Genomic DNA, 13,570 nt, shown 5'->3' on the forward strand with positions numbered 1-13,570 from the left:
GGGGTGGAGAGGGCTGAGCCCCAGGGCTGGGGGGCATCTGTGGCACAAGGCCTGAGGAGATCCCCTTGTATGATGGAAATGCTGCTATGGAGGCCAGCTCTGGCACACAAGTGCCCATTGCCTGTCCTTGCCTGCGGTCACAGGCCTGCCACACAGCAGGACTGCAACCAAGCTTGAAGAGCACTCAGGCCTTCCACCAACCAAAGGGTTCAGAAGGAAAGCATGGAAGTGGGAAGAGAGCAGCTCGGGAAAGACCAAGCGCTGGTGCTCCCTGGCAGTGCTGCTGTGCCGGGACTCTTTTCTTCTTCCCCTCTGCACACAGGCACTGCTCCCTGCAGCTGCAGAGAAGGTCTTGGAGGAAGGATCTCAGAAGAACAAGTCACTGCAGGGCCCTTTATTTTGTTAAATACACAGACAGTACAGCTCCTCATTTGCACAGCCTCCAGGGCACACAAAAGCTGGATAGACTGTGAATTACAATCCCAGGGCATAAAGACATGTCTTTGTGGAAAGCATTCAGGTGAGTAAAACAAAAAACCCCAGCAAACAAAAATCTCACTCAAACCCCAAAATCAGCCTAAAAAAACACCAGAAGACAGGCTGGGCCTGTAATGAGATATGAGTACTATGCAAAAGACAAAAGGAACTTTATTGCTTCTGAAAAGCATCCAGTGATTAGTTTTCTCAGGGCATCCTTGATCTCCTGGTTTCTCATGCTGTAGATGAGGGGGTTCACGGCTGGAGGCACCACCGAGTACAGAACTGCCACCACCAGGTCCAGGGATGGGGACGAGATGGAGGGGGGCTTCAGGTACGCAATCATGCCAGTGCTTACAAACAAGGAGACCACGGCCAGGTGAGGGAGGCACGTGGAAAAGGCTTTGTGCCGTCCCTGCTCAGAGGGGACCCTCAGCACAGCCCTGAAGATCTGCCCATAGGACAGCACAATGAAAACAAAACACCCAAATGTAAACCAGACACTAACTGCAAGTACCCCAACTTCCCTGAGGTAGGCATCTGAGCAGGAGAGCTTGAGGATCTGGGGGATTTCACAGAAGAACTGGTCCACAGCATTGCCTTGGCAGAGGGGTAGTGAAAATGTATTGGCAGTGTGCAGCACAGCATGGAGAAACCCACTGCCCCAGGCAGCTGCTGCCATGTGGACACAAGCTCTGCTGCCCAGGAGGGTCCCGTAGTGCAGGGGTTTGCAGATGGCAACGTAGCGGTCATAGGCCATGACAGTGAGAAGATAAAACTCTGCTGAGATCAAAAAGAGAAACAGAAAAAACTGGGCAGCACATCCTGCATAGGAGATGGCCCTGTGGTCCCAGAGGGAGTTGGCCATGGCTTTAGGGACATTGGTGGAGATGGAGCCCAAGTCGAGGAGGGAGAGGTTGAGGAGGAAGAAGTACATAGGTGTGTGGAGGTGGTGGTCACAGGCTACGGTGGTAAGGACTAGGCCGTTTCCCAGGAGAGCAGCCAGGTAGATGCCCAGGAAGAGCCAAAAGTGCAAGAGCTGCAGCTCCCGTCTGTCTGCAAACACCAGGAGGAGGAACTGGGTGATGGAGCTGCTGTTGGACATCTGCTGCCTCTGGGTGTGGAGCACTGAACAAGGAGGCAAGGGCAGTGACAAGTTAGACATTATTCTCTGATTAAAATCAAAGCCATTTCTCGTAATACATGTTCACCGCATTTTATCCATTTCAGCGAGACCTCCATTCAGCTCTGTGGTTGGAGCTATGGTTGTTGCTGTCTGAATGTGCCGTGAGGAGCAGGACCTCTGCCCATTGGCTACCAAGGAGTAGTAGGGGCTCCTCTGTAGCACTGGGTTTCTTGCAATGGTGCCAGTCAGGGGGGCAGTCCTGTTTTTTTAATTTGTCAGATGAAACTGCTCCTAACGTAAAAGTGTTTGTCAGCACCTGCACTCCCATTGCTAAGAAACCATAATCAAAACAGTTTTTGAGAGACAGAGGGGTTTTTAGAGCTCTCCCTAATCTCATCTGGTGATTATCTTGGATTTCAGAAACCCTTACCATTTCTGCTTCACTCAGAGAAAACAAAGTGTGTCCTGTGAGGCAAGAGGATTGCCTGTGGCTTCATGCAGAGAGGGGGGAGCTGGTCTGTCACTCTGTCATGTTCCCAGCTACCCTGAGCTTGCACCTTTCAGAGATGGAGGGTAATCACACCCCCATGTTAACCTGAAAAGACTCCAGGCACTACTGAGAGCAGGGAGACCCACTGTCCAAAACCAAGTGTCTCCCCTTTTCTCAAGGTCTCCACACCACACCTCTTCCCAAGGACACACATGGTTCATTTCACAAACCCAACAGCATTTCCTCAGTCATGGCATCTCTGTGCTTCTCCATGGGGCATTCAGGTAACACCAAGATTCTATGGGACAGACCTGATTCCTGGAGGACACCTCAAGCAGGTAGCCAAGTGTCCTGATGATGGTGTCTCAGGAAGGGAGAGTCAGCTCATTTGCCAGGGAATGACACAGGCTGCATTGCCCACAGCCCCACAGCTTGGAGGAGAGCTTGGACACCTGTAACCTTCTTCCCATGGACACAGCTGCATGGGAGGACCCACAAGATCAGTGTGTGACTCTGCAGCTGAAACTCCCATCCCCAGAGAGCCTGACAGCAGCAACAAGGTAACAATAGCAATAACACAGACAAGTGGGGAAACAAGGAAAAACACAGTGATGGTCTGGCTCAGAGAGGCAAGGGGAGAGGCAGCTGCAGTCTCAGGAAAGAGTTACCCTTCCCCAGCTGTGCATGCCACCTCCCAGACACCAGCACAGCCAGGCAGTTGTTCTCAGTCCCTGTGCTCTACCTCAGGAGGCTCCTATCAGACTTACTGATCACTCCAAGTTACAGCTCAGGAGTCTCAGGGACTTGTTCAAGCATGACAGCTCCTTTTCCATTTCTCCCCCCAAATTTCCCAGGAGTAGGAAACAGAAAACACGGCCCCCTGGGGTGCAGGGACCCTGCTCAGAAGGACAGCCCTGGGCACCCCTGCCTGCACACCCACCTTCACACTCTGCAGCCATCCCCAGGTGAAGGCAGCTGACATGCCCTGTCCCTCTGAGGGTGCAGCAGGGAAGCTGTGCTCCAAAGCACGTCCTTTTTCTCTACACTGGAGAAACCCTGAGAGTCCCTCTGACAGATCCCACAGGCCGTGGGATGTGCCAGCTTTAGGAGGTCATTCCAGGAACCACAGCTGCATTGCCCTGCAGCCAGAGACTTACCCTGTTAAGGGTTGTGAAGATTTTTCTCCAGGACAGCTCTCCTCTCTCCACACAGCCCAGACTGCCTTTAACCTCCCTCTCCCTTCCCTGCTCTCCCCTCGGTGCCTGCAGGCAGTGCCCTCAGCCCTGCTGCGCTTTGCAGAGGAGCTGCTCCTGGGCAGAGCTGTCTCTCTGCAGCGCTGCCCGCTTGCCAGGAGCTCCCTCCATGCCAGGAGCCCAGCCCAGCTCAGCAGCAGAGGACCAGCCCAAGGCAGCACTTTCTCTGCCCCCTCTGGGCTCCCTCCAGGTGTCCCTGGGTCTCCAGGGGAACCTGCTGGGAAACGGGCTGAAGCAATCGCTGATGTTCCCTCCCTCAGCTGCAAAGAGACATTTCTTTCCAGAAGTGTCATTCTCCTCTAAGAGACAAAGTTATAGCTACATGCCAATTTTTTTGCTCTTACTGTTAGACGGGATACCCAGAGAGTGACAGGTAGGGATCTCCTTTACACCTGCTGAGGGAAGGGATCCCCCTCACTCAGTGGAGGCATCTCATCCTGCATTTCTATCCATGGCATTTGAAGGAGGCTCAGCTCCCTCCCATGCACACCACAAAGCCACAGGAGGTGGGAGTCCTCTTGACTCTCTTCAGGTAGGCACCAAATACGCACCTGCATGGGAGCTCCTTGTCTCAGCTCCCATCTGAATTAATGGAGATGGAAGGCAGGAGTCAGGTGTTCAGACACAAATACCTGGTGACATTTGAGTTGCCAGAGGTGGTCCAAGATTTATGTAGGTAACTGCAAGATCCAGCTTAGAAGTTCATAGAGACTAGGGAGCATCTCAGACATCATTTATAAACTGGGTGAGAAATTCCTTTGGCTAAGTGAAATGACAGCTGATGCCTCGCTAAAGGCCAAAAGAACCTTTTCCTTCTCATTGTCTTCATGGCAGTTTATGCAGGTATTCATATGAACGATTGCCGTCAAGTACCATAGGGACAGCTAGGTCTCTCTTTTTTCCATTGGCTGCATTTAGTATACCTCCTCTGAATACAATGGCATTTGTCCCATATTTGTCCCCACATTGCCTAACAGAATTCAGGGTAGGTGCTCTATTTAATGTTCCAATCCAGGCCCAGAGAAATACATGAGAGGCCAAGGCCGGCCTGGACCTCACAGGACCTCCAGAAAAGCAATTCCCATTCAGGGTGGGTGAGTCACAGGTGCCCCAGGTGGCATCACAGAGTGAATGATTTGGTTCCTGTGGGCCTTTGAGTGATACGATGAGTCAGAGGCATCAGTCATCAGATGCCATCAGAGAGGCAAGGTCTGTCCCTTGTCTACCCTAAAGCTGCAGGCGTTGCATGAACACGAAGCATGTCACACAGCGATCTTCACTCACTCTCTTGATGATCCAATCAATGAAAAGACCAAGAATTTTCACAGTGTGCTTGGATACATCTTGTCTTCAAGGACAGCATCCTCCAAGCACAGCAATGGCCCTTTTGAAAACTCAATGGAAACTCAAAGAAGAATTCAAGGGCACCAAAATGACGTTTGGGTACTTCAGGAAGAGTTAAAGAGGAAAAAAGAGACAATGCAGGAGCACTGCTGAATTTCATAACAGTAGATGTAGATATGAGGTACTCTATGTCACAGCCTTGCTTAATACCAGCCAGGTCTCCCAGGCCTCTGTGCTGTGAGGCAGGACTCTGGAGGAGAACAACCGGCAGTGGATGGGGATCAAGCCCGGGGTTACTCAAGCAAACTACACCCTTACCAGTCCATGGGAACCACAGGGGCTGCATCCAAGGGTGCTGAGAGAGTGTTTTTCCCCAGGAGGTGCTGCTCTCTTGTGATCCCAGTCAGAAAGGCACTTAGACTCTCAGGCATTTTTTAAAATGGTGTTCATTGGGTCTAGGTTGAGAAGGCAAGTATCACAGAGGCAATTTCATGTCCCTTTAGATGGTGGGAACCCCAGGTGGTGTAGCATTGAACGGGCCTTCTACGTGAATGCAGCAAAGCATGCAGACCCCATCCATAGAAGACAGTCTCCTGTTTTGGTCATTCAAGCTACTGTAGGATTTTCTTACCAAAAACCCAACTCTACTCATCATCTCAACAGTCAAACAGAAATGATGTTTTCATAAGAACATCTTGCTGCACGGTTAGATACAGGCAAGGCCACGCAGGAGACATAATGTCCAGTACAGAGTGGGACCTGCTTGCAGGCTCTTGTGTGACAACATGCTGCTGAGGTTGTCCTGTGGCCAAGGGATTTCTGCAGCACAGAAGATCTTTGATGGCCGTGCTATACGTGAAGCACAGCGCAGCCCTAAGAACTGTATGTTCAATAGTCTTCTGGTCAGGATGCATATTCAGGTTTCCTTCAGAGAAGTCTGTGCTCCATTATGCTGCCACAGCTGATGTACTGTGACCCAAATGTGCATGGCCAGGAGGAGCTGGGGACCCATGGCTTGTCACAGAACTGTGACGTTTTTGGATTAAATGAGACGTGGTGGGACAGCTTGCTGAGCTGTGGTGCTGCAATGGAGGGATACAGGCTCTGCCCAGGGAGCAGCAGGGAGGATGAGGACTATGTCCTCTGTATGAAGGGGAAGCTTGGATTTGTGGAGGTCCTCTATGTGACAGACAACAGGTTGGACTAGCTTTTTTCATTTAGGATCAGAGCAGGAGTCAGCAGGAGTGACCTTGTGTTTTCAGTTACAAGCTGCTTGCTCAGGGAGAGGAAACAGAAAAGGTCTTTTGTCAGCAACCCCAGGAAGTCTCCAGGTTCATGAGCAGGCTCTGTGGAGAGTGGGTGAGGAGGCAACGAGGCACTGGAGCTGTAAGGACCTCATGTCCTGTTGCATGTACAAAGTGTTTACTGCTGGTGACTACATCCTACGATCAGTACTGGGCTGTGTGACATGCCCTGCTCGCTACAAGACTCAAGAACTGCCAGGTGTGTCTCCTTTGCTAGGGGGATATCTGTCAGCTACAGTAATCATTTCAGTCATGTCCCAGATAGAGATCTGTGGCCCCAGTGGAGTGGACCACTTCTTCTGTGATTTCACCCCATTGCTGGAGCTTTCACACACTGGCACTGTGACACGCATGCTTTTTGCTGTCATGCCCTGCTTTTTAGATCGCATCCTCCCCTTCCTGTTCACATGGTCATCCTGTGTGCATCAGAGCTGCCACCCTGAGGTCTCTCCCATCCGGGGCAGGCAGGCAGAAAGACTTCTCCACCTGCTTCTCCCGCCTCACTAGTGCCACTGTTTTCTATGACACCCTCATCCTTGGGTGTGTGATGCCCAGAACAGCCCTCCTGAGAGAGTTTGACAAAGCCCCTTATCTACGCCATCCTCACATCCCTGTTCACTCCTCTTATCTACAGCCTGTGGCCTAGAAAGGTTGGGGCAGGGGGACACTGAGAAAAATGCTCAGGGAAGCTGTGAGGTGCACAGAGAACCCATGGGAGCTGTTGGCCTGCGGGAGGAGATCACTTCTGCTTCTCTTTTGAACCAGCCTAGAGGACCTGGACTGGCATGTGCGGTGTCCTGGGCACTCCCCTGCAAGTGTGGGATATGAAGACGGGTTTTGGTGTGTGACGCAGCAGAGAGCTGCTGGTGGAGCTGGCTGATGTCATCATGAGGCCTCTCAAACATCTTGGAAGGGGCAGAGAGATCAGAGAGGTTCCAAGATCCTCAGAAAAGGCAAATCTCAAACCCATCTTCAAGAAGGGCAAAAAGGAGGATGGGGAGTGTTACAGGTTGACCACCTTCCCCTCAGTCCCTGGCAAGGGGACAGGGAAAATGCTCTTGCAGCCATCTCCATCGCTTGAAGGACAAGAAAAGGATTGCTGAACCCATGTGGGAGGGGAAAGAAGGGCATGCTGTGTACCTGGACTTTTGCAAGTCCTTGGATGTGGTTTTCCGTAGTCTCCTTACAGCGGACTGTTGACATGTGGACTGAAGATGTGGACAATGCAGTGCATGGGAAGTTGGCTGGACAATCAGGATGAAATTCCATCAGTGGTACAAAGTCCTCTGAGGAGCTAGATACTAGCAGAATCCCTCCGTGATCAGCAAAATTTCATAAAAGATCATTAAAAGCTGGAAATTAGGACTTTTTCTGCTATTACATAGGTTTCCTTTTCTGCATAGGCTTCAACATTTTTCTAAAATTTACATTCTGGACTTGATTCAGTTGCCCGCACAGAGGTGGCCATTGCATCCAAGCTGCCCTGTGGTAACTGAAGCAGCCATGTGGGAAAAGTGATGCAGGAATCCTTCGGATGTATGAGTGGGTTTGCAGGCAGGGAACCTCGGGGGTGGTGCAAGGCATCACCTTCCTCCAGTGCTGCTGGGTAGGCTGTGAAGAGGCCTCTCGAGCTCAGCAGACACTATGTCCCCTTGGATGGTGGCTGGGAGGTCACTTCTGACTGGTCAGCAGCAGCAGGGAGAGAGATACTCTGAGGTCATGAAGGTCATCAGGAAGCCGCCCTCAACAAGACGACACATTTGGGGAGGTCAGGAGGAGCCTGGGCAAAAGAAATGGGAGATCTGGGGGAGGGAAGAGGGGCTTGACCAACAGACACGAAAGATTTTGAAGAGGTAAAATGGGTTAAGGGGACGTTGCTGTGAAAACACTGACTGTGAAAACATTCCTGTTAAGACCCTACACTATCTCTAACTAGTAAGCTTAAGCCCTAACCCTACCCCTAAATACTCCTACTCCCCCTGACAGTAATCCACTGTTACTAACCTAACTGAGCTTAGGCTATCGCTAACCTCAAAGCTTACATCTAAGCCAAATCCCAAAGCCATAACCCCTTTCCCTTACACTTACCCGGTTGCTCAGCCTGAACCCTAGCCTCTACCCCTAGTATTAACATGTTGGCCTTAATCCTAGCCCTCGCCCCAGCCCTAAACAAAACCCTAACCCACCATGCTAGCCCGCACCTTAAACACTAGCCAGGGAACCTCAGCAGGACACCAAACTCTCTCCCTAAGCCTTTGCCTAATCCCCAACCCTGAAAGGTGAGCTCTAATCCCTAAGATCCAACCTCAACACCGAATCCCTGAAGCTCTCTTTCCCACATTCTACTCCCCTCATCTTGGTCACCTCTCCTCAACTTTACGTAAGCTGTTTGGCCCCCTGGGACTGGGGCAGGGATCGTGAGGTCCCAGAACAGTCGCATGGCATTGGGAGAGGAATGTGAGGTGACCTGTATCTGATGAGCTTGTAGGCCACAAGGAGGAGATGGGTAGGAATGCTATGGTAAGATCAGCTGTGCCTCAGGATCTCATGGGACAGCAGGGGGCACAAGGCTGGGAAGGTGGCTGCGAGGTCCCTTCTGTCCTTGGAGTTGATAGGCCAGCAGCAGGAGCACGGCTGGGAAAGGGACTGTGAGGTCACTTCTTTCTGAAGGAGCTGATAGGTCAGCCCTTGACTCATGGCTGGGATATCTGCTTTTACCCTCACATCTGCCAGTGTCTCTGACAGGCCAGCAAACCATGTTGATTGTGAGAATCCCTTTCCCTAAGTACCTGGTAGGCCCGTCCAGGAAGAGGGCTCGGATATGGGTTCTCACACCTCTTCTGCCTGAGTGCGTGACGGGACAGCAGCAGGCATGTGGCTTGGAAGATCATGGTGAGGTTACTTCTGGCTGGTCAGTTGACATGCCACAAGAAGGCTGATGGGTTAGGCTATCATTCTGACACCAATTATGTCTGAGAAGCTCATAGGCCAGCAGGAGGCACATGGCCATGAAAGCGAGTGTGAGGTCATTGGAATCTCCAATCTCTTGGGGTCATTGGCCATCAGGAAGACACATGGCTGGCATGTCGGCTGTGGCATCACTTCTGCCTGAGAATCTGACAGCCAGCAGCAGGCACGTGCCTTGGTTGTTGTTCTGTAGCTGGAGGTTCTGGTTTGTTACGTCCCCAGTAAGAAAGGCACGCAGCCTCGGTGCAGTATCATTTAAAATACCATTTGAGAGAGCAAACACTACAGTGAATAAGGCCAATTACATACAGGGCTGTATTAGGAGGAGCGTGGCCACCCAGGCAAGGCTGTTCTCATCCCTCTGGCCTCGGCACTGGTGTGGCCACATCTGGACTAGTGTGTCTGGGAGGAGTGGGGAAGAACTGGAGCAGTCCCAGAGAACATCTACCAGGATGGGCACTGGGGCCTCTGGAGAGGCTGAAGGACTTGGGCTTCTTTAGCCTGGTGAAGTGGAGGCTCAGGGCACTATAGTAGTAGAGTGCATCTGCGTGAAGGGTGGCTTCAGAGATGATGGAGGTTTTCTTGGTGAAGTGGGAAGAGAAGGAAACCTGCACAAAGTGCAGCTTGGAAGGTTCAGACTGGGTGTGTTGAGAAAGAAATGTCACTCACAGAGTAGCCTTGTGGTGCAAGAGGTCACCCAGAGAGAGCCCGGATCAGCCCATGGCGTTGTGTTTCAAGGGAAAACCAGCCAGGCTGGAGAGACATCAGCAAAGGAATAGAAATGCCGGGGTGGGAGCTAGGTGGGAAAGCAAGATGGACGTCAACAGCCTGAAGGGGAAGAGATAAGGCATGGGACAGGTTATGACAGCCTGCAGTAGAGATGGCCAAGTGCTCTGGCAAGGCTGAAAGGCAGAACAGGTCCAAGGTATTTGTTGTCTTGGCTTTGTCAGCTGCCTCCGCCACCAAGGCCTACCAGGCAAAACTGGTTTTGAGGGTCTGGACTTAGTTTCTTCCTCACCCCTGCTTGGGGAGGCTGGGAGGTGTTGCACAGTTTTCCTACGCTTGGCCTTGCTCGCCCTCACATCCTGCTGACCCAGGAAGAGCCCTGAGCCATGCATGAGGGACAGGATCTGCCTTCCCAGGGCCTGAGGATCAGGGCTTGGCCTTTCTGCTGCATAAAACAAACCAAGGGTTTTCTCAGCATTACAACCACCTGCACAGTGCTTTTGCCTACCTGCAATCACAGCCTCCAATTATCTGCTCTAACAAGTCCCTGGGGAGGCTTTGCCAGTAATGGCCCTCAGTGCGGCCCATTAATGCTTCAAGGTACTTCTGACTTGGACTTCTTGAGAAGTTTCTTTCAGTCTGCTCTCAGTAGCTGAGGTTCATGGACTCAGCCTCAAACACACCATGGGGCTCATTAGGATACAGAAAGCTCTAGGAAGCCATGTTTCTTCCTGCAATTTTCTTCAAGTCTTCAAGACTTGTACAGCTAATTACAAAAACTTCGTATTGTAGTTAAGGAGGAAGATTTCAAAGTGCACTTATACCCATTATTTTTTTCTTTTAAAGGATAGTTTTTCTTACTCTTCAGTTTAGAGAAGAGGTGATAGAAGCATTCTCCAAGTGATAATGATCCAGAGTGTCCGCTCTGGAGGTCTGGACAGCTAGGAAATGCAGTCCCTTGAGCTCTGACACTGTATGGACAACCTTGCTCCTCACCTCTCAAACCTCACCACTTCTGACCTTGGCCACCTGGGGCTTACATCTCTGTTCCTTGCCTCAGACTTCTCCACTGATCTCTACAGCTGGAGGTTACAGCTCCATTGCATCATCTCCCCTCTGCTCTCCTTAGAGAACTGGCTGCACACAGGACCAGAAGAATTTTTCCTGTTTGCAAGCAAAGCAAGGAAAATCATGATGAAGTTTCATAAACAATAAGTCACACTCCTTAACCACATGCAACGTACAAGCTGCCCCTAATGAGGCTGCCTTTCTACAAGGGACAGTCTTATGAGAAATGTTTGTGATAGACACTAAAAAGTTAGAGATAAACAAAATTAAAGAATTGGCTAAAGAGACAATTAGGCTACTGGAGGACAGGCAAGCTGTTAGCTCCCTGAAGTTCAAAGCAGCTGCATAGGGGAGGGGTATCTTGATGAACAAAGAGTACGGGAAGGAGAGAAGTGGATCATAATGGAAAGGGCCTTTGCCTAGGCAGTCTGCATCTGAAAAGATGACTTTCAGAAATGGTCATTGTGTCAGGACAGGTGTAAGTATATGAAAGACTAGAGCAACTAAATACACCATAGGACAGGCAAAACAGTGGCAACAAAGTTATAGGGGAGGACTGATATTTCTTTGGAATGTCCTCTGTAAAGGGTCATGGAATTGGTAGGGGTTTCTTGAGAGTGAAGGCAAACCAATGTTGCACCCATCTTCTAAAGAGGCCAAAAGTGCAACCCAGGGAACCACAGGCTGTACAAGGTCACTTTGATGAGGAGCGTGCCATTGAATGACTCCTCATGGGTGACATTCCTGGGCACCTAAAAAAGGACAACATTGGCATGGACTTCCCAAGGGTAAATCATGCCTTGCCAACCTGATTGCCATCATGATGAAGGAAGTGCATTTGTGCACGAGGAGAGCACAGTGGATGTTGTTTACCTGCACTTCAGCAAGACTTTTGGCACAGTGTCCCTCAATATTCTCCTACTCAAGTTAGGACAGTACGGTCTGGATGGATAGACAAAGAGATGGGCAAAACACCAGTTGGATGATGAGGCTGAGAGCGCAGTGGTGAAGGGGCCATACCCTACCTGGAGGCCAGTGGGACATATTGGCGCATTGTGGGGCTGCACAGGGGACTCTCCTGGGCGCTGTGCACTTTAACACCTGTATCCATGACCTGGAGGAGGCAACTCTCACCACGTTTGTTGGTGACACTATATTGGGAGGACCATTCCTGTGCCTTGGGATGCCATTCAGGGGAACCTAACAGGCAGAAGCACTGTCCTGTCAGGGGCTTTGTGAGATACAAGAAAGACAAAGGCCAGATCCTGCGCCTGAGATTGACTAGCACACTGCAGTGGCAGGGGAAGGGGACTGCCTGGCCAGAGAGCACCTCTGAGGAAACAGCCCTGGTGGTGCTGGGGAACAGAAGGCAAAACACGATCCAGCAGTGATCCGCATGATCCAGGGCTACCTGGTAGCAGAGGTGGCCAGCAGTGTCCTGGAGTGTAGAAAGAAGAGCCTCACCAAAAGACTGAGGGAAATTATTGTCTCCCCTGCCCATCACTTGTCAAGCCACCTGTACACTGCTGTGTCCATTTTTGGGACCCTGGTTCAAGTGTCCTGGGTCTGGCTGGGGTGGGGTTCACTTCCTTCGTAGCAGCCCCTATGGTGTTCTCTTTTGCATTGGTGCCTAAAACAGTGTTGATAACACACCAGCATTTTAGTTGTTGCTGAATAGTGTTTGCACAGCGTCAAGGCCGCCTCTGTTTCTCACTCTGCTGCCTCCCAGAGAGTAGGCTGGGGATGGGCGAGAAGTTGGGGGGCAATGGGACACAGCCAGGCCAGCTGACCCCATCTGACCAAAGGGATATTCCATACCATATGACGTCATGCTCAGCAATAAAAGCTCGGGCAGAGGATGAAGAAGGTGGAGTTTCCTGTCGTTCAAGGTGTCTGTTGAAGGGAGACTGGCTGGGTGTCAGTCTGCTTGTGGGAGGTGGTAAGTGATTGCCTTTGCATTGCCTGTTGGGTTGGGTTTAGATTTGTTTTAATCTTTTTCCATTCACCTATTATCTGTATTTATCCCAACCCACAAGCTGCACAACAGCTCCATGCAGCAGCATGGGTAGAGACCTGGCCAGCTAAGGAGTGCTCTGAGAAGGGCCTGGGCAGAAGGATGATGTCGTATGAGCCAGTGGGCCTCCCATTTCAAAAGGAGAGTGGAGAAACTGGAGAAGGTCCGGAGGAGGTCTGCCAAGGTGGAGTGAGGGGCTTAAGGCACGAGCTGTGAGGAGAGTCTGAGGGAACTGGGCCTCTCCAGCCTGCTGAAGGAGGCATGGGGCCACCTAAGAAGAGCCTACAGCTACCTGGAGAGATGGTGGAGCCAAGCTGTCTTCTGCAATGGCCAATGATATGACAGAGGCAACAGCCCCAACTTGCCTCTTGGGAGCTTTAGGCTGAGCCTGAGGAAAAATAAAATGGACTAGGAGGAGTGTTGTTGTGATCTGCACCTTTGGAGCTCTTCTTTGCTCTTCAAAGTCACAGCCAGCCTGGAGGCTGGACTAGACACTCCCCAACAGTCTCTTGCCCACCAGCCCTTCCAGGAGCCTGTGCCTTGCCACACGCTGTACAAGAAGAGATCGAGTTGGAGGTGAGGGTCTCTACATCATACGCTGATCAGACAATTCAGGGTGGAAGGGAGCTCAGGAGGTCTGTAGTCCAATGCCCAGCTCCAAGCAGGGCCAGCCCTGAGGTCAGACCAGGTTGCTCAGTAAATGTCAGCAGCCACAGAGAGAGTTGACACATGACCCAGGCATCTAGGCCACCATTACAGAAATGGAGATGAGGCATTTGACCAGCTCCCTGAACACATCTG

At 51.2% G+C, this 13,570-nt stretch overlaps 1 protein-coding gene across 1 annotated transcript; it reads right to left on the reverse strand.

The window, feature by feature from the left end:
- Positions 1–573: 573 nt before the first annotated feature.
- Positions 574–1,594, reverse strand: LOC115337607 (olfactory receptor 14A16-like). Its single transcript, XM_030005978.2, has one exon. The coding sequence runs from the start codon at positions 1,580–1,582 to the stop codon at positions 626–628; it is 957 nt and encodes a 318-aa protein (XP_029861838.2). The 5' UTR covers positions 1,583–1,594; the 3' UTR covers positions 574–625.
- Between the last annotated feature and the right edge of the window lie 11,976 nt (positions 1,595–13,570).

Source organism: Aquila chrysaetos (genome assembly GCF_900496995.4).
Source record: "Aquila chrysaetos chrysaetos chromosome W unlocalized genomic scaffold, bAquChr1.4 W_unloc_5, whole genome shotgun sequence".
Taxonomy (NCBI): domain Eukaryota; kingdom Metazoa; phylum Chordata; class Aves; order Accipitriformes; family Accipitridae; genus Aquila; species Aquila chrysaetos.